The sequence below is a fragment of the Eumetopias jubatus genome, unplaced genomic scaffold, assembly GCF_037043125.1.
Source record: "Eumetopias jubatus isolate StellerSeaLion01/CBP00866 unplaced genomic scaffold, mEumJub1_p1.0 scaffold_15, whole genome shotgun sequence".
NCBI lineage: Eukaryota > Metazoa > Chordata > Mammalia > Carnivora > Otariidae > Eumetopias > Eumetopias jubatus.
The window spans coordinates 42,713,498-42,740,816 of NW_028274821.1; the positions used below are offsets into that span (position 1 = coordinate 42,713,498).

The 27,319-nt window shown below is 36.3% G+C and overlaps 1 protein-coding gene across 2 annotated transcripts in view; it reads right to left on the reverse strand.

Annotated features, from left to right (window-relative positions):
- Positions 1-27,319, reverse strand: part of BNC2 (basonuclin zinc finger protein 2) — a 285,410-nt gene that overhangs the window by 145,895 nt on the left and 112,196 nt on the right. For both annotated transcript variants that reach the window (XM_088018876.1, XM_028107323.2), the window contains one exon: positions 3,092-3,194. In XM_088018876.1, the coding sequence (XP_087875002.1) occupies positions 3,092-3,194 (103 nt within the window). The remainder of the gene's footprint in view (positions 1-3,091; positions 3,195-27,319) is intronic.

Below are 27,319 nucleotides of genomic sequence, written 5' to 3' on the forward strand. Positions count from 1 at the left end.
GGAACATATTTATTCAAAAGAGGCCACCAAATTTCTAAACATTTTCTTTTTATAGAGAACACTTGATTCTGACATTTGGTTATTTTTTTAGCAGCAAATTTTATTATTATTATTATTATTATTATTATTTGAGATAGAGTGAGGGAGTTCACACGTGCATACATGAGTGGAAAGGGGAAGAAAGAGAGGAAGAGAGAGAATCCTAAGCAGGCTCCACACCCAGGGCTGAGCCCCATGCAGGGCTGGATCTCACGCCCCCGAGATCATGACCTGAGCTGAAATCAAGAGTTGGACACTTAACTGACTTGAGCCACCCAGGTACCTCACAAACATTATTTTTTTTACAATATAATAACAGGTGGAGTATGTTTAGTGAACCGATGAAATAATTCTATGAGATGTGTTCTCAGCATTCAGAGACACACTAAAAAACCCAAGTCATTTCCTCCTTGTCCCACACACAGGACACCGTACCGTGTAAGGCAGCCAGGAAGACTGCTGTGTTTCACCTCTGAGCAGAAATAACTAGAGATATGATTTCAGGGTTTTCTGTACAGGAGGAGAGAATGAAGCAACTAGTTGAAATGCCAAGGGCAAAAAGAGTGGGTGCTCTCACCCCACTGCCAACTCAAAAGCTAGAAGCCAATCCCCGTCATATTTGTCCTAATGAATGGGGGAAGAGTGGGGTTTGTGCATCTGTATGTACATATTTGGAGTTGTAGACTGATAAACCATTGAGGGAGAGAAGAGAGGTCAAGGTAATAACAGCAGTTAGAGAAAGTTAAGATTTGTGAATCTCCACAATTAATATCCCCCAAAACACAGGATTTCTAATGACACGGTAGGAAAAGCATAGGCTGATGTAACAGAAATACCTTATTCAAGTTTGGTGAAAAATCACATCCCTCAGAAAGTCTCAGAAACAACCATTGGCTAGGAATAATTTATTTTGTTCTAGAAAGAAGAAATATTTCTCCCCCCTATTACACTACTAATGTAATATGCATGTGGAAGCTGGACAGGTAAAACAAACTGGTGACACAGTAAACTTTTATACCCACAAGGCTACCACAGTAGATAGATGATGGTAACACTTTGGAAAAACATGAGAGCAAATGAATGAAAAGTCCTTCGTTTAACTGACTGACCCACTCTTATTGCTTATCCATTGTTCAGTTTCTTACTTTTAACATACTACTATTTATTTGAAGGGCTTCATGTACTTTATCTTTAATTCTCACGATAATACTGCAAAGGAGGTATTATTCATCCTGTATTACAGATAAGAACACTACGCAGCAGAGATGCTGAGCTCTATACCATTGAAGGTGCAGAGCCAGATCTGACCCATTACTGCCTCTGTGACTCCTGATGGGCTTGGGACATAAGTTCTGGTACCTATTACCTAGCAAAGCCAACACTTATTCAGGGAAACAAGGATACTTAGGAAGTGTTATGAGCTGAACTGTGTCCGCCCGCCCCCAAAAGGCATACCTTGAAGCCTTAATCCCTGGTACTTCAGAACGTGACTATATTTGGAGTTGGAGCCTTTAAAGAGGCTGATTAAGTTAAAATGAGACCACTAGAGTGGGCCCTAATCCAGTCTGCCTGGTGTCCTTAGAACAAGAAGAAATCTGGATGCACAGAGACACCAGGGGTGTGTGCCCATTGAAAGACCATTTGAGGACATAACAAGAGGGCAGCCATCTACAAGCCAGGAAAAGTCCTCAGAATGAAACCACTCTGATGGTGGACTTCCAGCCTCTGGAACTGTGGGAAAATAAACTTCTGATTTAAGCCACCCAGTCGTGGTATTTTGTTATGGCAGCCCTAGGAAATGAATATAGGAAGAGAGAAGAAATCACCGCATGTGGTAACACACATACACTGCCAAAGGAACAGCAGCTCATCTGTTGTTCAAAACCGGACCGAGTTGCAGATTTTGGCCTTGTTAATGAAACAGGAGAGTTCCATCCCTGGAGGCACCGAAGGATCATGGCCCTGCCTGCCAGGCACACCCCTTCCAGGATATTCCCCCTCCTACCACCCTATCTACCTCTTCTCTCTTACACACAGAAACATGGCTGAAATGTCCCCACAACGCCAACACACACAACCTAACAAGCAAGGTACATGATAAATTAAAAGCCTTTCAAGGCATGGCCCAGTGTTGTTACCTCAGATCTTGCTAGAATAACATGACATTTATAAAAATACAACCCACTGGATATTTGACACAACTTGGGAATGAAGAATATATCCACTAAAGAGCCAATACCCCAGGCTGTCAAAAAAATCTCAAGCCAAGATTTCTTTCATAAACATTACCTATCTATTAAAATTCTACATTCTAGGAAGTAAAGAAAATGCTTATTTTCTAAGTCTCTTTTTGCCTCAATGTAAAAACCATAAGCCATACATAAGAAGATATTAACTGCTTAGTCACGGCACACCGGCGGAACAGCTCTGTGCGTCTGGCAAAAAGCCGCAACGCTTCCAGCCATGGCCCTGGGTCACCCTCGCCCCCAACACACACCTACGCAGAGCTCCCACTCTAACACCGGCCACCTCCAATCCTGATGCACACTGAAAGGATGTATTTACAGATTATTTTTTCAGATACCAGCCAAATAATGTCCCCGTTCACTCTCTCACCCACCTTGGACCATACAAAATTTAACATCTGGGAGGAGAAATGCAGCCTCAAATGCATATGACAAGGGCGAGCAGTCATCGACGAATTCTCCTCAAGCAAAGAGGGTTTGCCAGCTTCGCTCTGAGGTCCGGGCCCTAAACGGCCAACTGTGGTATGTTTGAGTTTCCATCAGGCCTGGTGCTTGCTGGCCGCTGCTGTGTTCAGTCAGAACCCCACGGCCCAACTGTCCTATAAACATCGCACCCTTCTGCTAAGGGCTGCTCTGCTCGCCTAGCCTTGCTCCTTGGAGCCAAGGATACGCTGGAGCCTGAATGTTAACTAACACTTGGAGCACAGCTGACCCCTCTCTTCTCCAGGGCAGCGACGGCTCGGAAAAAATACGCACGTTCACATGAACCTAACAAGAACAGGAAGAAAAGTCCAGATTTTCCTCACCATGTGCCACCCAGCCATGTTTACACTGATCGCAAGTCCTCAGGTTAATCTTCCCTGGCTGAAAACATTCACACGTGCAGTTTACCAGTGTGCAACGGATGGCCTGAAAAATAAAGGAGGAAAAAAAAGGATCAGCATCTGTTCAAAGGTACTGTGTTTCTTCACCATTTTAATAAATAACATCCACTTCCATTTTTAAAGGCTTTATGTTGGTAGGGGCCTGGAGAGTTTTAAAAATAAATTTGGATCAAAATCTTTTACAAAAAAATGTAAGAAAACAAAGCTCATTCACTAACAATGTTTTGTGTCATTCATATTTCACCTTTAAATTAGGAACGTAGACCAAGCAGAACAAGAATAAAGGATTACATATTCTACAAGATGCTTGATTTGTTAACGCTAGGGATCCCAAACAGAAAAAAATATTGCTGCTACTATATATTCCCATTTAAGTTTATCCACTTGGCAATAACACAGAAAAATACATTCTAATACAATAATGCTCAGGTGAAATGTTGGTGAAAGTAAAACATGACATACAGATATTATTATTAGAATATTACTTTTCTTCTGATGATTTCACTTAAATTGCTTTGCTAATCTATCAGATACACCCTGAAAGACACTCCTGTCAGCCCAATAAAATCTAGCATAGTTCTGGTATTATTTATCTACTTCCCAATGCCTTGTTTTTTCCCTTTTGACTTAATTTCATTTTCATTCCTATTTTGAAAAATACAAAACAACTTTCCTTTTACTTTTTATTTATTTTTTTTAAAGTGTGCTCCATGCCCAGTGTGGAGCCCAAAGTGGGGCTTGAACTCACAACCTTGAGATCAAGACCTGAACTGAAATCAAGAGTCGGAGGAGGCTTAACCAACTGAGCCACCCAGGCGCCCTCTTTCCTTTTACTTTAATGGTGATGTAAGAAAATAAGTTTAAATTTGTTTTCAGATTAGAATAGGAAAAGCCATTTGTGTAAACATCTTATATCTATAACAATCCAACTCTTAGAAAACTGGAAAACACACTAAAAAAATCTTTCATTTCTTTACAGGTACTTTAAAAAATCATCTCACCAGTTTATATTATAAAGTGAATCCATAGAAAATTAGCATAAATGAAGTGTAACTTTTTATGGATAAAAACCTATGCTTAAAACTCGCTAAAGCTGACCTAGGCTCCTAGACTACAGTTAATAAATTTAGCTCATACATTTAGTTCTAATTTGCATGGAAATTCTGAAGACAGAAGGGATTTAGTCTGATCATTCACAGATTAACAATCTACTGTAACTACCTGAACTGCCAGGAAAAGATCTCTCTACAACTTTAGATGCAATCAATGCTTACTGATTTGGGGTGGTGGGGGGCAAGGGGGTTTTTGGAGGAGAGGCATGGAACTACCTGAAATTGCAGGTCTATAACTGAAAGCTATGCTCCCTTACACAGCTTCCAGATGCTCATATTCCTGGAACCATTTGGATTTTTATATAAACTGTCTCACATTTAACAGACAGTATTTTAGATATTGTTAACACAGTTGGGCCAAGTTCTATTTACAGAGAATAAGACTGGACGGGGTTTTTATTGTTCCCTATGCTTTGGATCAGGTAACTTTGAAGTATTTCTCTTTTCACTAACAAACATTAAATCTATAGGTCCCAGTTCGGTTTGCAATGAAGAGTCCTCACTATAGACTCCTTTCTTAGTTCACCTCCACCTCTAATTTGCTGCTCCATTACCACTAGGGAAACATGCAATTGTATAATCTGCCTGATATTTCAGGGTCTGTCTTCCAATGTCAACAGTCTAATTACATATTAGCTAGATTGTAAAACTTTGCTGTATGCATTGGTGACTGGAAGAATGAGTTATAAGAATAGGGATACCAAAGGAAGTAAATGCTGACTAAGCAAGAATAATATATGCATTTGTAGGTTACAGGGGGAAATATTTCTCCCGAAATTTCTTATTTCCACTTCAATAGTTTACTGACCGAGCAATATATCAGAACCTAACAGGTTAGAAACACCTTATTTAAATATCATGTTCATTAGTTAATGAACTCACAATTTGATTGTAATATGGTTAAAAAACCCAAACCCAAACAAAACAGTTTAGAGGGCAGTGTTTCTACTAAAAACAAGGTACTTTACAAACTATCTAATTATAAATTCAGATACGGCAACCACATTGACATTAAAATATTCATGTAATCTGAACTGCAATAATACAAGCTTTTATAACTCCCTCCCTCAAAAAAATCACCTCTGCTTTACCAAAATTTAAAAATTCCCAATAAAAAGAGATGATTTCTCAAGGACTATATGTTAACTTCAACACAAGAGACATACATATTTTCAGTCATTAATTTGATAACATTCAGTTATTTTACAAAAATAGCCTAATTTTACATCGTGTTTAAAGCACACTTTTCTCAATTTTAATTATAGCTATATTCAGGACAGAACAAATTAAGAGACTGTAGACTTGCTTTATTTTTATTATAATTATTTATTCACTAGTTGACTCATTCATTTACTCTTAACTACTCTATGATTTAAATATTTTCTCTACCTAAATAACTTTATACATCTGGCACATTTGGGAATTAAACTTTTCAGACCAACATCCTTTTTTATGAATTCTACTCTTTTTGTACCTAAACACACAAACATTGGAACACCTCAACTCCTTTTGTATATAAACACTTAAACACTGGAATATCCATTTTGAATTTCTATGAATTCCAGAAGGTCTATTTGTTTTAAATTCAGATTTTTATAGACTACAATTGTTCCTTAAGGGAATTATATATATTTAAACAATATGGTCTAAATAAATATTTTGAGTAAGAGACTATTGTGGCTTCAAAGGAAGTTTTATTCTAAATAACATTTTTGAAACAGCATAAAACTCTGACATACTATTTATTCACAACAAAACAGAACCAATGTGATCACTTGCCAACTCACCCACACTTAAAGAAAATAAATTATCATAAAATTATCAAAGGCAGTTAAGCCTCAAAAATGTACATGCTTTACAAGGAGACAGCTGGGAAGAGTAGAAATGGATAAACTTTCATTTTTTGTAAGCACACTTACTTCTTCCTTCACTCAGCTAACATATAAGTTCCTCCTACTCACTGCTGGGCACTCTCAACTACAGAAAATCCAGAGATGATGAGGAAGTGGCAGAAAGAGGATACCAGGAAAAAAGCAGACAGTTTAGTCAGACTGTTCCCCCCTGTATTTGCAGGGATCCTCAGGCAGGTCTAGCTGTCTCATATTATCAGCCCCTCTGTGCCTCTTCAAGAGCGCTCGGTAATTCTTTCCTCAATTCTGACATGATCAGCATTGCCAAATCCTCCAGAACAATAACAATAATGAATTTTTTTAAATCTGCAACTTATTAAAAGTAATTATTCCTTCTGCTTACCTTTACCATGGATTTCTTGAAAGAAAAATCCATGCATCCAACACCCACTGCTTTTAACTTCTGCACCACCACCTACATTTTAATTTTGCAATCTGGATTCTGTCCCACACGTTTCTGAAACTTTCTCCAAAAGGAATGTTCTCATTAATTTTGGTCCCTTTTTCTAGTCTCCTGGTCTTCCCAGACCTCGATGCAGCTTACGGCACTCTCTCCTTCATTCCTGGGCTGTAGAGACCAACTATCCTAGTTTTTCTGGCAGCAACGTCTCACTTTCTCTCCACTGTAAATAAATACAGGTGTTTCCCACGCCAGGCTCTCATTTTTTAATTTGGCAATTTTATCCCCTCCTACAGCTTCAAATATTATCACTACGCAAAACCATCATTTTGGAGCCAAGTACTGTGTTAAGTGGCTGGAAACGGATGGCAGAGTCCCTGCGCTCAGGGACCTGACAGAGTTTGTGGGCAGTGGGTGTAGAGAAACGACCCTAAAAGAACAGAAGGAAGCCCTCAAATGGGCAAGAGAAGTACCATCTCTCCTTTTTTATTCCTCTGTCTTTTCTTCTTCCAAAGGTAGGATTTTAAAATTTATAGCAGTAACCTATTACCCATTATCATTAATAATCGCTAGATTTACCGGATATTTGCCATTTTCCACTCATTGTGTTAAATATTTTATAAATATTAGCTCTCTTAATCGTCAGAAAATACCATGAGGTTAGTACTATTATTACCTTTATTTCGCAAATGAGGAAAATGAGGTGGAGATAATTCAGTACCCTGCCTAAAGACATTGAACTAATAAAGTCATAGGAATCAAACCCAAGTCTGTGTAAACTCTCCATCAGGCTGACTGAGAATTTCAGTTGTAATCCCATTTACAGTCAGACAGTCGTGAGGCAGAGCCCCTCAACCTGCCCACCATTAAACCCCCGTTGTACATGGTTAACTAATGCCCATCTTCCACATTTCAACTCCAATATTACTGCCATGCCCCAGGGCAGTTGTCTTCATCTCCTGGTCAAGTTCCCCATTAGTTTCCTGTTTCACAAGGGGTCTTTCTGTCATAGCACATATCATGGATGTGAAGATTTATCTGTAACTTATCTTTATTTATTATCTATTATATATAAATGTATTTATACATCTGTGTGGTTATTTGATTAATGTCTGTCTTCCCCTCTAGAATTTAAGCTTCATGAGGGCAGGGCAACACATTTGTGGTGCTTACAGTGTATACTGGCAAATAATAGGTACTCAAAAGGCACTTGAAGAAGTACATGATCCTCTGAGCCTCTTTCCTCATTACTAACAGTAGCAGTAATGTCACAAGAGAGTCAAAGGCTTAAATGAAATAATGACTATAAAGGACATAGCACTGTGCCAAGTAATGGGAAAAGCTCAATAAATGGAAACCATTTATGACCCAAGAAACTTTCCACATATTATATTTGAATATTTTCCCCTTATGAGTCTTCCCAATGTACTATTTTCCTAACACTTTATAAAACGTTTAATACATATTTAGTCGTAATGAAAAAATGAACACTTTGACATACATGATGCCATATTAGGTATACTATAATACTCTAAGATAGATATGACAGGGATTAGTATTTGTTTTTAATATTAGGATTTGGAAATGTTTATATGGATATTACATGGCTCTTAAATGACAGGGTGGATTTCCCAATTATTAATCAGTTTATTTCCATTCTCTAGAGAGGAAGGAAGAAAACATACAATTAAACCAGTAAATTATAAATATTGACATTCAAAAGTATATCTAAAATAAAGTCAATTAAGAATAAAAATATTTAATCAAGGTTCAATCAGTAACACTTTTGTATTTGAATATTAAATAAGAGTGCATTTGAAAGTATTCTGGATGAGTTCCAAAGTCCTATTCAAATAAGATTCTGTTATCACTAAAACTGAAGTCTCTTTAGCTTTATTATAGTCATAGCTGGCTTGAACTCTGCAAGTATATGTGAACTGCACATCAATCTTCTCACTAAGTGACATTTCCCAGGAAAACACGATTATTGCTTCAGCTAATATTTAGTGTGCCTCACAAAAGAACTATAAACAAGTCTCATTAATAAATCTATTAGCTGTTTCTTGTCTGGGAACACTTATACAAATTACATATTAATACAAAATAACAAAAGGCAAAATAAGGCCACGGGGCAAATAGAAACATAAAACATATATTCTGAAGGAGCAATCATAGAAAGGAAAAAAAAATGAAAAACTTAAATTCTAGGTTTTGCCTTTCCCTAACAAAAACTATTTGCCAGGAGTTCCCTTCAAGTGTTTATTAACCCTGGCTAAATCTCCCATATATAACTAAAAATCTTTATTAAATTGCTTTTCCCTTGTTCATTTTTGGGGAGGATATCAAGATTTATAACCTAGACTATGAAATTGTATTTGAATCATTTTTAATTGTTTAATAGATAAGTACCTGACCTACATTAAAACTGAACTATAGAGAAAGCTGATTGTTAATATAGTATCCATTCTGTCCCATCAGTTTCTTCTGTAAACTTAGGTAGATTCTAGGTGTATAAATTAATTGGCTATGATGGTTGTAAGTGACAAGGCTCACCATTTTTATCTTTAGCAAGAACAAATTTCTTAATGAATTGAGTTTTCTACTTTGGAAGTCACACATAGATACCATAAATATGTAAAATTGGCCAACCCTCCATGAGGATACAAAACAGTCTATGTTATAATAAATTCTTATTAAGTCATCACTACATATGTTATTCATCTCCTAACACACACACAAGTCCAAAAAGGAAAGATATACATGGTGTCAGAGATCAAATGAACCACTTTATTGGGTAGGAAAATCATCCTTGAAATACTTCAGTCTTAAAAAAATAAAAATCTGGAATAGAAAATTATCTGTTAATGAATCTGGAAGCTAAGTATTCCAATACTGTCACAGATTACATGGTTGTAATTACAAAGTAACAGTTAACAAGCAATTTGGATGAAGAGAATGGCCAAAGAGATGCACAGAGATTAATGGGACTTCCACATATTTATACATCTTGTATACGAAAACCTAAGACAGTACTTCAAAAACACTGTCACGAAGATTCCAAAGAATTCAAATGACAGTAAGGTGACTAAGTCAGGAAATGCCTCCCCGTGTAAATTTTTTTTTATTTTATTATGTTATGTTAATCACCATACATCATTAGTGGGTTTTTTAATTTTTATTTATTTTTTATTATGTTATGTTAATCACCATACATTACATCACTAGTTTTTGATGTAGTGTTCCATGATTCATTGTTTGTGCATAACGCCCAGTGCTCCACGCAGAACGTGCCCTCTTTAATACCCATCACCAGGCTAACCCACCCCCCAACCCCTCCCCTCTGGAACCCTCAGTTTGTTTCTCAGAGTCCATAGTCTCTCATGGTTCATCTCCCTCTCCAATTTCCCCCCCTTCATTTTTCCCTTCCTACTATCTTCCTTTGTTTTTATAACATATAATGTATTATTTGTTTCAGAGGTACAGGTCTGTGATTCAACAGTCTTACACAATTCATTTCAGGTCAGTTTTCCTTCCCATTTTTCACATGGCTGATACATAAAGCTAATGGAAAAGAAACAACTTCCAAACTAAGTGCTCTGAGTGTTACCTAAGACTTGGAAAACCTCTATGACATTGCCTTTGTAGAACTCATCAATATCCTAAATTTGGCCAACACACAATGCAGCCTAAGCAAACAAAACTCAATTTTTTTGAATGGTGGACAGCTTCTGAGTCAACTTGAACTAGACAGAAGCACAAGAAACTTACTCTTACTTGATTACAAATCTCAGACATGATTAAAGCAAAGGTATGTCCCCCTGTTGTGCTACAGGGTTTTGCAATCGGGTATTGAAATAAGATAAGATGGCATGAGTTGGACAGACAGAACAGTGACCAAAAGATCCATGGTTTTAACTGTCCTACAAAGAAGTTTTATAACAGTCTAAAAGTCTTATCTAACTCTGAGACTATTTTTTTAAAGATTTTATTTACTTATTTCAGAGAGAGAGCACAAGAGAGAGAACAGAGGGAGAGGGACTCGATCTCAGGACCCTGGGATCATGATCTGAGCTGAAGGCAGAAGCTCAACCAAGCCACCCAGGCACCCCAACTATGAAACTATTAATATAAATCTATAGTTGTAATAAGGTGGGTATGTTTTCTAGTATTTATACAAAAAAATTACAAATCTGAGTTTTAATGGGCAATGTTCACAGAGTTCACAAAAAGTAATTATCAGTGATTACAAAATATACTATAAATTTAAGGGTCCACAGAGTGTTAAACTGCGTATAAATACCACTACTCTTAACAGTAATAATAGCAAATGAACAACAATGAAGTTATTCTGTCTGCTTAACAAAATCCACTCAATGGACGCCTGGGTGGCTCAGTTGGTTAAGCGACTGCCTTCGGCTCAGGTCATGATCCTGGAGTCCCGGGATCGGGTCCTACATCGGGCTCCCTGCTCAGCGGGGAGTCTGCTTCTCCCTCTGACCCTCCCCCCTCTCATGTGCTGTCTCTCTCTCTCTCAAATAAATAAAATCTTTAAAAAAAAAACAAAAAATAAAACAAAAAAACAAAATCCACTCAAAATTTCACAATGTGAAATTACAGCAAAAGTATGTATCTTATTTGGTGGTAAGATAAATTTAAGATTGAAAAATTAATTAACCCTTCAATAACAGGTTCCTTCAAATTTGTCTAAATATTTTTAACATCATATGAATAGCAACTTGAAAATGATCATTTTGTTATACCTAGGTGCTCTGAAATTTCTTGGTGTCTTCAACAATCAGACTTTCTGGCTGAATCAGAGGATTTGAAGACACAAGTTAAGGCCAGACTCACTGCAAGGGCCAGATGCCATTGATGTAAACATGGTCAAGATGAAAAGCTGGACAATTCAAAGATGGTCAAACAAGTCACCATGAGAATAAAACTATTGATCAAGGAATATATCATCTTTGTAAGAAACACTTCTCTAACATAACTGAAAGAGATTCACTGGGGGAAAGTGGCCTTTCAAAACCATTTACTGTTAAAATCCAGAGATTTTAAGCCTTATTTTGAGTTTCTCTTAAAAGCTATGATCCCTCCATCAACTGGTGAATGGATAAAAAAAAATGGCATATTCCATATGATGGAATATTATTTGGCCATAAAAAGGAATGAACTACTGATATATAGTACAACATGGCTGAACCCTGAAAACATTATGTGAAGTAAAAAAAAAAAACAAAAACAAAAACCTAGTTACAAAAGACCACATATATAGGATTCCATTCATATGAAATGTCCAGAACATAAAAATCCATAAAGACAGAAAGTAGTTAGTGGTTTACTTAGGGCTTGCAGGGGTAGCTAAAGGATTTCTTTTTGGGGTGATGAAAATGTTCCAAAAATGACTATGATGATGGTTACATGTAATTATGAATATACTAAAACCTACTGAATTGTACACTATAAATGATAGAATATATGATGTATGAACTCTATCTCAATAAAGCTGTTTAAAAGGGGCGAGGGACAAAACTCACTGCAAAACCTGGTTTCTACTGGTGGCATTAAATTACTTAACTCATAAGATAGCATTCCCCTGGGATACATAATGTAGCATAATATCCTTCTTCAACCTAGTAGGTCTTCAATATGCGAATGTTAAATGAGTGAATAAACAGAAGGCAAACAAAAAAAATTTTCCTGCTACCTAAATTTGAAAATCCCTTCTACTTTGAAAATATTAAAGCCTAATATATCCATCTAAAAATTGGCAATTATTTTCTAAGTCCATTGCCATTATTCCTTCAGGGAAATCTAGGACACTCTTCAACAAATTGGGGGGAGGGTGGCTCTCAGTTATGCTCAGCATACTAATATCAAGATACTTAAACAGCTAAGAATTTGTTAAAAATTGACAGTAATGGGGGTGCCTGGGTGGCTCAGTCAGTTAAGCGTCTGACTTCGGCTAAGGTCATGATCTCAGGGTCCTGGGATCAAGCCCTGTATAGGGCTCCACACTCAGTGGGGAGTCTGCTCTCTGTCCCTCTGTCCCTGTTCCTACTCATGCTCCCTTGCTCTCTGTCTCTCAAAGAAATAAAATCTTTTAAAAAAATTGATAGTGATGAATTCTGTCATGTGTATTAGCAAAAACATTCCTCAATTTACTGCAATGAAACAGTTACTTCTGCAAAAGTCAGGTTTTGGTTTAGCGGGAGGGAACAAAGAAGGAAAACCATAAGCTTCTGAGTAAATGTTTATACATGAGTGTGAATGTTTCTATGACTATGTGTGAATACATAAACACAAACAGGGAGAAAGAGACATATACACAGGCACATAAATTTTCACAGACATGGGTCCAATGAGCATCTGTAGTCATTGCCTTACGACCAAAACCTACTATCAATCGACATGAGGAAGACCCCATTTAAATAATTTAGGAGTTCAGAGCAAAAATCAACAGCGGGATATAGCCAATTATATAAGGAAAATACCCATGCTTCTATGGCATCAAAGCATATTCAGGCTTTGGAGTGCATGTGTTACGTTTTTTTTCCTCCAATTAAATTAGGCCTATGGTAATACAAGCTATTTTGTTAGGCAATTAGTAATATTAGAGAAACAGGAAATGAAAAGGCATTTCAATTTGGGCAGAAACATTTTATTTTCTTACCTAACAGTTAACAATTAAGATATTCCATTTATTGCCTGTATGCTTACAAATTTTACAGACTACTCACACAGGCAGCTGTGATAATTAGAAAGGAAATACTCTTTCAGTGAACATACCTATCATCTAATTGAAAATAAGGGGTTAGCTCATCATACAAAATAACCCATTTTAACTAAACTCAGTCTACATTTACCAGAATACATAACTTTATATAAGGAGCCAAAGCACCTCTGATATCATATGAATGCTAAGTAATACTCATCTCATTTCACCTTAATGTTGAATCAGCAATTTTGTATTCCATTGATATACATTTTATTCATTTTCACTAATGCAATTTGAAAGATGGTAATGTGATTACATTTCTCTGTGGCATTCATGAAAACAATTACTAATATAATATGATAGGGAAGACATTAATAAGGAAGGGATTTATAATGAGATGCAAGAAGATTTATAAACCTTTAAGCACTTTACAAAGAAATACTCCTCACTAGGCAAGAAGTAAGACAAGATAAAGCCTTCAGTTCCAGTATTTCTGGAGCAGCTACAATCCTGAGAAGAACGATTTGCATGATGATGTCATATTTTGGTGACCAAGCAGAGAGGTGCAGGAATAACCCAAGACTTGTCCCAAGTTGTGCCCAAATGTAAGACATTATCCCAACTTGATGACACCTCTCCTTTCCAGACAGCATGGGAAGGACTCCCTTAAGGGAGGAGAACCTCTAAATCTTGATCCTCTGCAAAAGGAGCTAGCCACATTATTTCAAATGCCAGAGCACAATAATCAATCCATTTACCAAGCAAGAGCATAAGGTGGGTGACCTTTTAACTAAATTTACTTCTCTAGGCTTGTAAAAAGAATTTATCCCAGGAAAGCAACAAGTGAGACAAGTTGTTGCGTTTTAGAATGTATCGTTTCAGATGACAACTCTGATTACCCAGGCCAATTGAGGCAGCCTTTGTGAGACTAATAATATCCACGTTTGTTCAGTGCTATGAAGCTTGCATAATACTTCAAATACATTCTCCTATTTAATCATCAAAATCTCCCAAATTAGAGATTTTTCAAACAGCATAAAATGAGGCTCTGAGATGTCCTTAAATGGCCACTGCTAGTAATCCTGGGCTCCTTCCACTCTGCCTGTGTATGAAAGGCAAGAAGCTAAATAATCCCCCTTGCTACCCTCCCTCCACAGTGAGATTTCCTCAGATATATTTTAGTTCCAACAGGAGTTTAAAACCGAATAAGAGATGTGGACAAAACTACACTCAAAGGGAGAGGTGTGGGTAAAGGTTTAAGCAACTTGAAAAGGTGGGGCAAACTGCAAAGTAAGCAGTTAATTTATATTAGGACTTTCCATTAAGTGGTACATTTTAGACAGAGAAAGCAACTCTGAACAGCTTTCTATGGAGTCTTTAAATGATTATATTAAGAAAGGCCAAACTCTGAAAAAAGTGACACAAGGCATCCCTAAGAACACATGGTTCATTTAATATCACCTTATTTCTACCTGCCTTGGGATTGCCCATTAGTAAGTAGTGTATCTCAACAAACATTTTAATACTTTCCATTGTGCATATATAACTGTACATCACAATTATGTCTGATTATGAAAGACTATGTTTCTTTGCCCAAGAGCAGATATCACCTCAGGAATCATACCTATTACAAATAATAATAATGATATGATGAACAGTCTACATGCCCTCTTATACGTTATTTATGTTAGGTCACAGATTCCCTAGGGGTCCATGCCGAGACCTGGACTGGCTTCATTAGAGCCTCATATATATCACTAAAGGCACATCTTGATTTTACCACTGGCTAGAGTTGCTAGAATTTTTCAAGTGAAACCTCACAGGTAATACATTTTTTAAAAACACAAATAAAATGTTATCATTTCTTCTAAAAGGTTGTTTTCTCAAATTCAAAGGGCTACATTCAGATGCTCAGAGAAATCTCACAAATTTCTAAGGAATCTATAAGTATCTGAGGGTAAAATGTGCCCTAGAGTATTGAAAAAACATTATTCTCTTTTTTCTTGTAAGGATTAGTTGGTTAAAAGACAAAGAGAGACATATAGAGAAAGATGGCAAAAAACAGACCATCTAGCTGCTAACAAATGCTTCAACTTCACTGAACAAACAGAAACCTATGCAATGGTTGTCAGGAACTCTGAGCTAACTCTTGAAAATTAAGAAATAAATAGAAAGCCTTGTGGGGGGGAAAAAAAAGGGAATCTTCCAGAACAATGTTAATGTCATCTTGGGCATGTGGACTGGGTTCACATGTGTGTCAGCTGAATCAACATAATGGCCCTATAACAGCTTCGAAGCAGCTAATATGGTCCATTGGGTCAATAATCCGTGAACTAAGAAGGATTTACTTGATAGACTATAAATGGTTCATAAGAACTCAAAAATCACTCCATCAGATCAAAAATCCAATTTTCATATGGTGCCTTTCTACGAATTAGCCAAAAGAAAGTAATAGCTCTAAAGGACTTCAAGGTCTATCAGTTAAAAATTTACTTTTTAAAGAACAGTGTATAGGAGGAAGAATTAAATGCATCTCTCTCTCTCTCTCTGGTGAACCAACCTATTTTAAGGGGAAAAATATATTTTATGATGGAAAGCTAATACACAATGGGAAATATTCATGGGCTTTTCACATTTTCCTATGGGTACTTGAATGTATGGATACAAACAAATGAAAGCATAAACATACGAATGTACCCTCCATCCCACCGCACCCTGAATATATCTCCACTTACCTGCATACATTATCACTAATTACAAAACACTATTTCTAGGATGGCAACATTTAAAGATGAAGATTTATATTTTGCTTTTGCTTCTTTGCATAGTTTGTGAGAGTCTGTAGTGTGAGGCACATGGAGACATTTGAGATGGCATATGGATACTGGCAAATTCTTTCATTTTCCCGTATGGAAAAGTGGGCAAAAAATAAAAAACTACAAAAGGCAAACAGTAGGAACTACAATACATTTTCTACATTTAAGAAAGAGAGGAAGGGGCTGGCTAAAAAAAAAAATTGCTGGTGTTTACAGATAACTTCAACTTCTGCCCACTCTAGACTACAGAGAAATACTAGCCTCATCTTGTATTTGTGAATTTTATTATGTATTCACACTAGGTGATAGTGGTTGCAGATTAATTTTTTTTAATGTAAGCCTACGTATGTGAATAAATGTATTTACTAAGTTCGTGGCAAGGAAGAAGAGCAGAGAAAAATGCTCCAAAAATATAACAGGCTGTAATTAGAATTCTTAACAAGAAAGAATTCCTTTCCTAGGGAAGAAAATGCGATCAATCACTTCTCTCTCAAAATGCTATTAGCTTCTCTTCATCATAAGAACAACAAGAAGGAATCTTTTCTCTTTTCTTTTTACAGAAGTAACACTGAATAAAATAATAAATGTTTTTACATCAAAATGTATTAGCTATTGACATAAACTCAGTCCTCTTAACTTTTACACAAGAGAAAGAAAAATTCCAATAATTCTGAAATAGACAGATAAAACTTTTTTCTGTGGCCACGGCCATGTACTATTATATGTAACTACTTATTTTTAAAAAGAGCCTTATTGGTGTTCTCAGAAGGATTTTCTTTTATACATAGCTTTATCCTATAATTTTGTCCCTGTTGGGCACACTGCCTAAATTTAAACACAAACAGTCAAGCAATGAAGAAACATTAACACATTTACTGTGAACAAAAACTCCCAGTTGTACAGTGAAATTTTAATACATTTCAACTTATCTCTTTTACTAATGGGGAGAGTACAAACCCTGCAGGAATTCGCTCTGCAAACTGGTAATTACAGTAGACTCACTTTTTTATAATGCATATGTATAGTCAGATACAAAAACCCTGGCTGCCCTTTTGATGTAGGTTACAATAGGAATGTTTTAAAAATTATGAAAATCTACAGCAATTCTAAAGGAATGCATTATTTCACGGAAAACTGTCCTTTAACTCTGTATATGGACACAAATAGACATATATTTAGATATTTGCTTTATAAACCAGAAGGCACAAGCTTTATCAGCATGTGCTTTCATGTCATTTTCTCCATAATCTTAGTGTATAGAATAAATCCACTCTTTTTTTTAACAAAGCTGGATGTGATTTTGAATATCATAATTCATCTCTCACGTAAAGATGATATTCTTTCATCCGTCTGGTTTTCCTAGTTTGTCCCCTCTAGTTTTGGGGATTTAAATCTATATTTTGAGTTCTCATAGAATATCTTTATTACATAATTAAGGATTCCAAACCAATAATTTGTCTCTCAGCACAGGCAGACATAACCCCTTGACAAAAAAGACCCTTGTACATACCTGCACAGAACAAGAGCCATATACTCAAATATTAATACTAGTAGCACAGAAAGCTGACAGAAATGAAGTAAAATCTCTGTTACTAGTCACATCACTCGCTAGACACTTTATATTTATCTGTCAAATTTTTGGTTGCATAATAACTTTCTTAGAGAAATTGAAATCTGAGAGAATGCTAAGAGGCTATCAATATAAAATTTACATTAAAATCATATTTCTAAGTATCGGCATACTGGGGAAAAACAAAAGCAGAAAAAGCTTTTGAGTAGATATAACGTGCAATATTTTGTGAATTTCTAAATAAATAAATAAATAAATAAAGTTGTTAAAATGTCTGTGACTGAATAACATCTACAAATTCCAGGAATATCTATCTGAAAATAGACACTATAAAAAAAAAAGAAAATAGACACCATAAAATTCACACAACACATAAAACATACAGAATACATTACCAAAATATGCAAGTTGTTGTACAGAAATAATTTCCTGGTCATCCAAATTCAGATAAGAGTGACAAGAGGTAAACAGTTTCAGTCAGCTTGGCTGTGCAATACTCCAGTAACCACTATAAGAAACATTTTAGGTATTCCAGAAAAAAAGTATCTTATTTTGAGGTTGCATACCCAGCTCATCTTCTAGGCAATATTAGTAACATTCTAACTTTATGTCTATCATTATAGAAAAGAATCCTTTCTTCTCTACCATTACCATCTTTCTGCTCCCAAAGTCAACTTATACACACACACATACACATATATACACACACGGTGTACCTGAAACCAAAGAAAAAGGAAAACCAGACTGATCACAGCTCATCAACCAGGCACTAGCTCTGTCACAGTCAATGTGCAATCTTTGGACAATACTTAACTGCTTCTATCTAGTAATGAAATGCCACCCTCCCCCTTTAAAAAGCCAAGCACCAAAATATATTTTCTTCAATATTCTTTCCTTAAAGTCAGTTTTTTGCAGCTGCCCCTCTTCTTTGACCCAAGTGTTACTAAAAATATCAAGTTTTGGCTTTAATATGAAGAAATGAGTAGGAGTATGCCTCAAGGACGGCTCCATGAAAAACTGCAGCCTCTGAAGAATCCATTCACACTATATAAACACAACTGAACATTAAAGAGTCACACTTTTTTAAAATGTATGTGGTCTGTCATAGACAAAGCCCTCGTGCTTTCATTTGCTAAATCCATAACTCCAAAGACAAGGCTAGAACTTGTAAAACACAAATATGCCATCTGCTCTCTCCTAACTAAATTTTGAATGCAAAGTGATCAGGGATAGAGTTTAACATCAACCATATTCAAATGATTTGAAGGGTTAAATCCTAACTTGTGCTACAGTATTTTACAACTTTCTTAGGGTCAAAAAGTAAGAGGTACAAATTCAAAATTCAGATTCCCTTGCTGCAAGACACCCTAATAGTTATAAACAAAAGCCTACCATACAACAGCCTTCAATGCCAAACATGCACACCCTTCTAACATCTTCTCCAAATGAACAGCTCCCTCAATTTGTCTTTCAGTAAAGGTAAAAAATTGGTTAAGGGAGTCAATTTGAATTCCCTGTACAGACTGATGAAATCCTCTCAATCTGCTTTCTTGCTCTGGAAAGGAATGAAATGGTCAGACTATTACAGAATCCTGGTTAGTAGGTTAAGATGAAAAAGAGGTAATATATTAAGATGTTTAACACTTTCATACATTTCTACTTTTCTTTAATGAAATGATTCAGAAGGTAATGCTATATGTTGTGGTGTCTCCACCTCTTAAATAAGATTACCATCAGACAAGTCAATACATTATTGGATGACGGGATGATCAAATACACACAAACTAGCTTTGGTGGTCTACAAAGAATGATAAAGGAAGACAGTAGCAACCAATAAAGTTTTACTGCATTTATCACTCACCCACATTCAGAACCCTGATATATCAGAAACCTATGCCTAGTCCACATTATGTATTTTGAATAATTCCAGAGGGACCCTAAGTAGACCATAGACCACAGGCACTGCTCTTCATGAAACTGGACATCAGTGGCACACAAAAACAAAAAACACAAGAAAACAGAGTACAAACTGTATTTCTGCAAAGTACCTCACAGTATTATAAGATAACTATTTCCTACACTATTTGGACAATTAGTATATTCCACTTGGGTGAACCATAGATAGATCAAGAAAGCACAATTCAGTATGATTTAACTTTAACATTATCTGGATCTCTATAGAGCTGGCAGTGAACATGTTTTAATATTTTATGTTTGATCATATCCAGTAAATGTGGAGCTATTATTTTAATTGTAAAATATATTACCTGTGTTCAATTTAACACCAAAGCATAGCTGCCTGATAGTATGCCTTGGATATAAGTAGGAGTGATAGAATTTTAAGTGGGTATATACTTGTACAGTCTTATTTTCTTTTACACTACTAGTCTACAGATACATTCAGCTTTGTACCTCTTCATCAAATATTAACAAATTTTAGAATTAGACTATATAATGCTTATCTAGCCATATTCTAACTGCCAAAACATCATTCTCAACTTTTACTTCCATGCAAAATATTTTTGATTCTGTGTGTCAGTTCACTGAAATAGAGATTTCTTTCCCCAAATTAATGTGCTTAATTTTAAAAAGTTAATGATGAGGAGGAAAAATCTTCTGGTGCCAAAAGTGGTATAAAGTGGTAGTGTTATATCAACTACTAAAGCTTGTTTGTGTGTGAGGCTATTCTATTACACCAGAGGTAATAACTTAAGACTCTGCACATAGGTGTCAGGTATGTTACCTTTACGTCTGAGAACACAAAACATACAAAGAGGACAAGGGTGAGAAATGTAAAACGTGCAAATAGTGCTTCCAATATGAAACTACTTCTTGCTTTCACTTAGAATCTCAGAAAATAGTGTTGGTGCATCTTTTACTATTTTGACACTGGAGATAAAGCAAGGGGAGTCTACAATGAAGGTGAGATTTATCAAGGTGCTGAGAAAAAGTTTTTTAGCACTATCTCATCTTCTTATGCTACTGGCCAAATGCTTCCACTTCTTTAAAAAAACAAGGCAAAGCTCTTATCTATTAAATATAAAAGAGAACAAGTATATCTAAGAATCATCCAAGGCACCCTGCAGAAGTACAGGCTGCCAGGACCACACTTCAGAATTAATGAATTAGCATCTCAAGTGCCATGCATGATCCCCAAAGGGAGCACCTCCTAGAATTTCGCACCCTGGGCACCTCAGCAGCCTCCCCCGAGTCTCAGCCCTCTAACAGTTTATATTAGTGTGGTGCCCCAAAGAGGCATGGAACCATGTTGAGAAGTAGATAAAAGACATAAATTCAAGAAGATGCTCTGCTTGAAGGACTTCAGGGGTGAAGGGAAACCCCAAACTTGTTTCACATCCCTCTGGATACTGTGAAGGAAGTAAGCAGTTTCCTGAGGAAGGCCTCAAGAGCTTTTCCAATGTTAGAAAGCAGAGCCTCTCACAGGGAGCTGTGGTCCAAGCCAACGGTTGAAGCAAGATCCCACTACATACCCCTGAGCCTGAAACTGATGGGGGTGGGGGGAGAGGGAGCTGGAAAGGGCCAGGGTCTGGGTGCCTAAATGGCTATCCGTTTGCATTTTAAATGGATGCAGGGAAGAGATATGAATGATTCATAGGACTAATCAATTCCCTTAGTAATTCCCTTCCTCCCTTCTGCCACCACTCACCAATTTTTCAATATGCATTTAAGAAAGTTTGCCTACAACTGGCAATGACTGCAGTTTACTTTGCTATAAATGGAAGTCAGGTAATACCTGCACATTTTGTAAAGTAAAGTATAGGAAAGTGCCCCTCCAACGTATCTGCTCAGTAAGGCATCTCTTCTCTTCCCAGTCCCCTCCCTTGTACATAATCATCAAAAGTCTGGAGCCATATACAGCAATCAAGTTTTGACATACTTAAAAATTTCTAAGGACAGGGTGCTAATCTGCTTTCATATTTTTTTTTGTCATTCCAAACCCCTTGCAGCAACTAAATCTTTTGCTCCAGACCCTTATGAATACAAAGCAGGTTCATCTTCTAATTTACAGTAATTGTAAGTGAATTGGGCCAAATGGCTCCCAAACTCATTTTTGAAAGACTGATATGCCCTCTTCTGGCTTCTTATTTAAGAAAAAAAAGAAAAAAAAATGCTAGTTTATCAGATGCATAAAAATGTGAGGTAAAAGTTTGTCTGTTTATTTACTATATTTACTACTGATAATTTTAATTACTCAGTAGAGATTTTCACAGGTAAGTGACAATATTCGGAAGCTCCAACATTATATAAGGTGAGGATACCTTCCAATGACACAGTGCTCAGCAAAGGGGCTTTCAATTAATTTTTCCCCAAGTCAAATAACAATGCTGAAGAGGATATAAACTGCAGGAACAGGGGTCAGAAAAGTAAAAGCAAAACATATGTACCCACTAGCAAAATATGAGAAAAAGTCCGCCCCTTGGTGCCACACACACCATCAGCGCGCGCCCCACTATATGCCCACGCAGGCCTGCTTTCACAGCTCGGGGCCGACAGCAATGCCAATTAGTGTCAGTTGTGATGGGGTTTTAGAGACACAGCCCTTTGTCTTAGAGGAAGTGGGCTGCAACCACCAACTTACTGTACAGAGGCAACCTAACAACCCATTAGGTGGAAATGACTTTTCAGCCACTTCCTCCAGGGACTACATCAGAAAATGATGGCTTAGACAGATGGGAACATTTTTACATTTCTGTATTAACTGCATCCAGGAAGGTGGATTTTTATCATTTAATGCTTCCCAATCCTCATTTCATCCCCTTTTCTCCTCTATATTATTCCTTCGTTCCATATAATATCATGATATACGGTATTACATAATAAAATGATGAACTTTAGAAATAGAGGGAGCTGTCTCTCTGCATGTATTAAGAGCATTCTATGGGTTAGCCACTACAACTTTTGGGAAGCAGTAATAAGAAATTCATTACTGGAATATTGCTCTGGAATAGCATTCTGTGTTTTGGGAAAAGCTGTTGATGGTTATCCTTTATACCTCCAGTTGTCAAACTAGTATTAGATTTGATTAAATCTATTAAGATGCAAAAGCAATCCTACTCTTTAGTCCAGGAGAGAATGAAAGGCGCTGCTAAAAGGAATGTTCACACTTCTGTTGCAAAGCCAAGGCTGGGGCTCTAATCCAGCACTATATCCAGGTGCATAGGGTTGTGACAGGGTTAAAAGTAACATTTACTTCCACTCATAGCATCAGATAGAATATTAACATTATACAAGAAAACTTACAATCTGTTAAAATGTTTAATTTCATGTTCTTTAAAATGTGAATTTAAAAACACACATAGGTTTATTAAATACTGCCCATGTAAACAAACACTTGTTAAACATTTAATAATCAAGTTTGTCCTAATCCACCATAAAAATCATACTCTTTTGTCCATATGCAAAATTGCTTGGTTTAAGAATATCACTTTGAAACACTAAATATCCATAGCACACATAAACATTATCAGCAATAAGCAGATCTCAAACATTTTTCTAAATAGAGATATCCAGTAATCAGAACGCCCTTTTTTGTTCAAGATACTTCAGTGTGGACAGAACCAAGAGGATGGAAGTACATCTGGCAATAACTTGAGGGTTTTTTTTTTTTTTAAGATTTTATTTATTTACTTGACAGAGAGAGAGAGAGCACAAGCAGGGGGAAGAGGCAGAGGGAGAAGCCAACTCCCCGCTGAGCAGGGAGCCCGAGGTGGGGCTCGATCCCAGGACCCTGGGATCATGACCTGAGCCGAAGGCAGACGCTTAACCGACTGAGCCACCCAGGTGTCCCAATAACATGAGGTTTCTCAGTAATGTTTTATTTTAAGTGGGCTTCATAGCTAATACCTCAAATATCCTGTTAGTGTTCCTGCTCATAATCTCAGCTTCTTAAAGCATGAGAGATGTAAATTTTTTCTTTAAAATTCTTCTGTTTAGGTTTTCTTAAAAACCTTTCTCTCAAGCTCCAACAAATTAAATGTCCTATAAAACATCTAATATGGAGTATTCTGTCATAGTCCTAACTTAACATGTTTAAAATTTTCATATAAATTGTTAATTTTTTCCTTACTCAAATCAAATATAAAAAGATACAAAGGTACATAAATTCTAGTAAATAAAATTTTGGTTTGTATACTAAATAAAGTCTTATATAAATAATACTAAAGGTCTCAAGTTTTATTTGATTTGGATGTTGACAAAATTTTTTTTATCTTGTTCAAATTAGTTCATGATTTTGAGACCATTAACAATTTTCTTGCTTATTCAACAGAAATATAACATTAAAAGCAGGTATCTAGGCTCTATCTTAAAACACCTCTCTCTTTCTTTCTTTCTCTCCTGGAGCCGGTGTGTACACAGCATTTTTAAAAACATTTTATAAAAAAGAAACAATACTGTTAATTTTCATAATATTCCAACACTTTAATTTTATGAAACACTGAACTACTTGTTTATTTTTAAAAAGCTGCATGGTATCATGTGAATTCAAAGCAAAATCATAAAACTTTCTTTAAAAAATCCTTATCAATAAAAAGGATTTTGAAAGATAGTAGTGATAGCCTGCACAATGTTGTAACTGTACCAAAACCCACTGATTGTACATTGTAAGTGGTGAATTATACATTATGTGGATTTTACCTTAATAAAAAAATAGACCTTGTAAAACAAAAGATAAAAATATTTCTGGGTGTCAGTCTGTTTTTATGTGTTTTAGTTAAATGAATAAGGACTATACCAAACAAATCCCCCCATTCTTGGGAATTACAAAAATAGAGAATAAATTTTCTTAATGGACACATCTCCTTCAATATAGACTTCATAAAACGTCCCCTCACACATGTTAAAAAACAAATCATTATTTTAAAAACAGCACATTTAAGACTTGACTGCTTTCTTTAAAACAAGCTAACGGGCTCTGGCGATACAAGAAGTACCAATTCACTAGAAATAAATGAGTAAGAAGAATGAAGAGAGGAAATAGCCTACTTTAAGATCGTGTTTTAAGAATATTTTATTTGTATATTTCATATCTTGTCTGGAGAGTCTGTAGTAATATTGGCCAACACTTCGTCTTCTCATGAATTTACTATATACCAAGCACTGTTCTACATACTCCACGCAGAAAAACTTAACCCTGAAAGTTACGCAATTAGGAGGGTATCACACTATTGCTATTACCGGTAAGAAAACCAAAGCACAGAGACAAAACCTAACCTTCCCAGGATTCTAACTCCTGCCAAATCTAGTTCACTGACCAGGCTCTAAACCATGAAGCTTTACTGCCTCAAAGTTTTGAAATCTTTATTTATGTCCCGTGACTACCATGAAATAACAAGTGCTACAGGGGCGCCTGGGTGGCTCAGTCGGTTAAGCGTCTGCCTTTGGCCCAGGTCGGTCCTGGGATCGAGCCCCACGTAGTGTTCCCTGCTTAGCGGGGAGGTCTGCCTCTCCCCCTGCTCTCTCTCTCTCAAATAAATAAAATCATTTTTTTAAAAAAGTGCTACATAACTTTTTCCGTTATTTAACATGTAAGATGGGCTGAATTAAGGTTTTTTTTACTGTCAGAGAAAGAACCCAAAGTGAGAATTTCAAAAAATATGAAACAGGAGTATATTACAGTGCCAAAGCAGACTGGAGCCATGAAAATTAGTATTTTTACAATTCAGCGTACACACTGATATACTTAGGTGAAATTTAATAAGGAGTTAGTCCAACGTTTCAAGAACGATCTTTTTTTTACACCAGCCATTTAGAAGATCCATTCACAGAATGGAAGAAAGGGCTTCCAACTTCAATGATAAGCAAGTTTGGGGTCCTACATAAGAGAACTGATTATTTATAAACCAGTTTGCATGTGTATTTAGAACAGGGAATAAAGAAATGTACAGAGGACAAAAGTTTGAGAGAACAGAGAAAAATGTTTTTTAAAGGGATTCTCCTTAAAGGGTAATAATAATTTAAAAAAGAAAAAAAACCACCCTAGCGGACTGTGAAGAATGGATTAGAGGGGGAAATAAATAGGTACTCAACTTTTTAAAAGGGATTCACTTTGATAAAAGTAAAATGAAACCTCAGAGGAAGAAAACTTGAGAAAACAAGGAGGGATGGAGGCAATCATAAAGGAATACAGAGAAAAGGGGGTGCTGTTCCTATGAGGTGCCATTTAAAAGCAACATAGGACCTGCTCCACACTTATAAACCTGGTCATAACCATTTCAACTTTTGTTTGTTTTGTCTTTTCTGTTTCAACCTTGACAGGTAGCTCAGATCTGAACACAGGGAGCTGTGATAAAGGTTATACTTAGAGGTGAATAAACAATTTTATTATATTCTTATGGAATACATGTTCAAGGCAAAAAAATAATGAGACAGTGCCTTTGGTTATCCTACCTTACTAATTTTGTCAAAAATAATACACAGAGAAGATAACAACTCTACTGGAACACAGCACAGTGAGCTCACTTACATTACATAGATGCTTTCATTGTCAGAGGAGGTTCTTCTTAAGACTTAATAGCAAATGCAATGCTTTCCTACCCTTTCAAAGGCAGTTATAACTTTCCTATGGAAAGCCCCATAATATTCTAGTCACAAATGCTAGTGATCTAATTTATAAATGAACAAAAATTAACACTTTTAAAAAGTCACAAAACAAGGAAATGAAATCTGACTCCCATGAAGGTCAGTGTGTAAGCAGTTTTCAAATCAGTTAGACAGGGTTCCTGGTACCCCCAACTTATTCTTACTACCATTATCTACTCCCTGGTTTCCAAAAGCCCCATGGTGGGACTGGTAGCCACACTGCCCGTCATGTCCACAACGCGCTGTTTATAATGAACAAAACTTAAAGAAAGTTCAGGCAACTAATTCATACCAGGAGAAGGCAGGCAAGAGAAGAGTGGAAAGCCATGATTAACTACATTTACCCTTATCCTCCATTTTCCTAAGGGTACTCCTCACTTACCGTGTGACCATGTGTAAGGTGCTGATATTCTCTGAGCCTCCACTGCTTCACTTGTAAACAACAGAATGATACTACTTTTTACATGGGGTTTTTATATACATTAGAGACCATTTGTCTAGAGCCTCACACAGAGCCAGACACATAGTAAATGGTAAATGAAAACTATTATTATGTTTACTACTTCATCTTAGGCAAAATAAGCATTGCAAGAAAATGTTTCTGATCTAAACAATACATGGCCTCCAGACATGTGGTTTATAGGTTTAGATATGCCCTCACCACTTCACACAGAAGCTGATGTGGTAAAAAGAGAATCTGACAGGGGAAGGGAGTCAGGGAGACCTAAAAATCTGAGTTATTACTTCCAAATCTGTCATTCACTAGTATGTGAACTTGAAAGAGGCAAAAGTCAAAGTCTATTTCCACTTCCTCTTCTAGGACAATAAATGAGTTGGAATATGCTCCAAATTTCCTCAAAGCTCTAGGTTTATACAACAATGCACTAGCTTTTATCATGTACTTATGCTTTCTAAATATCACACATCTTCAACCTAAATTTAGTCTATACAGTAAAGGACTGGGATTTCCATTTGGTCATTTGGTGCCCAGAACACTGTCCTATGAAATGAAGATGCTCA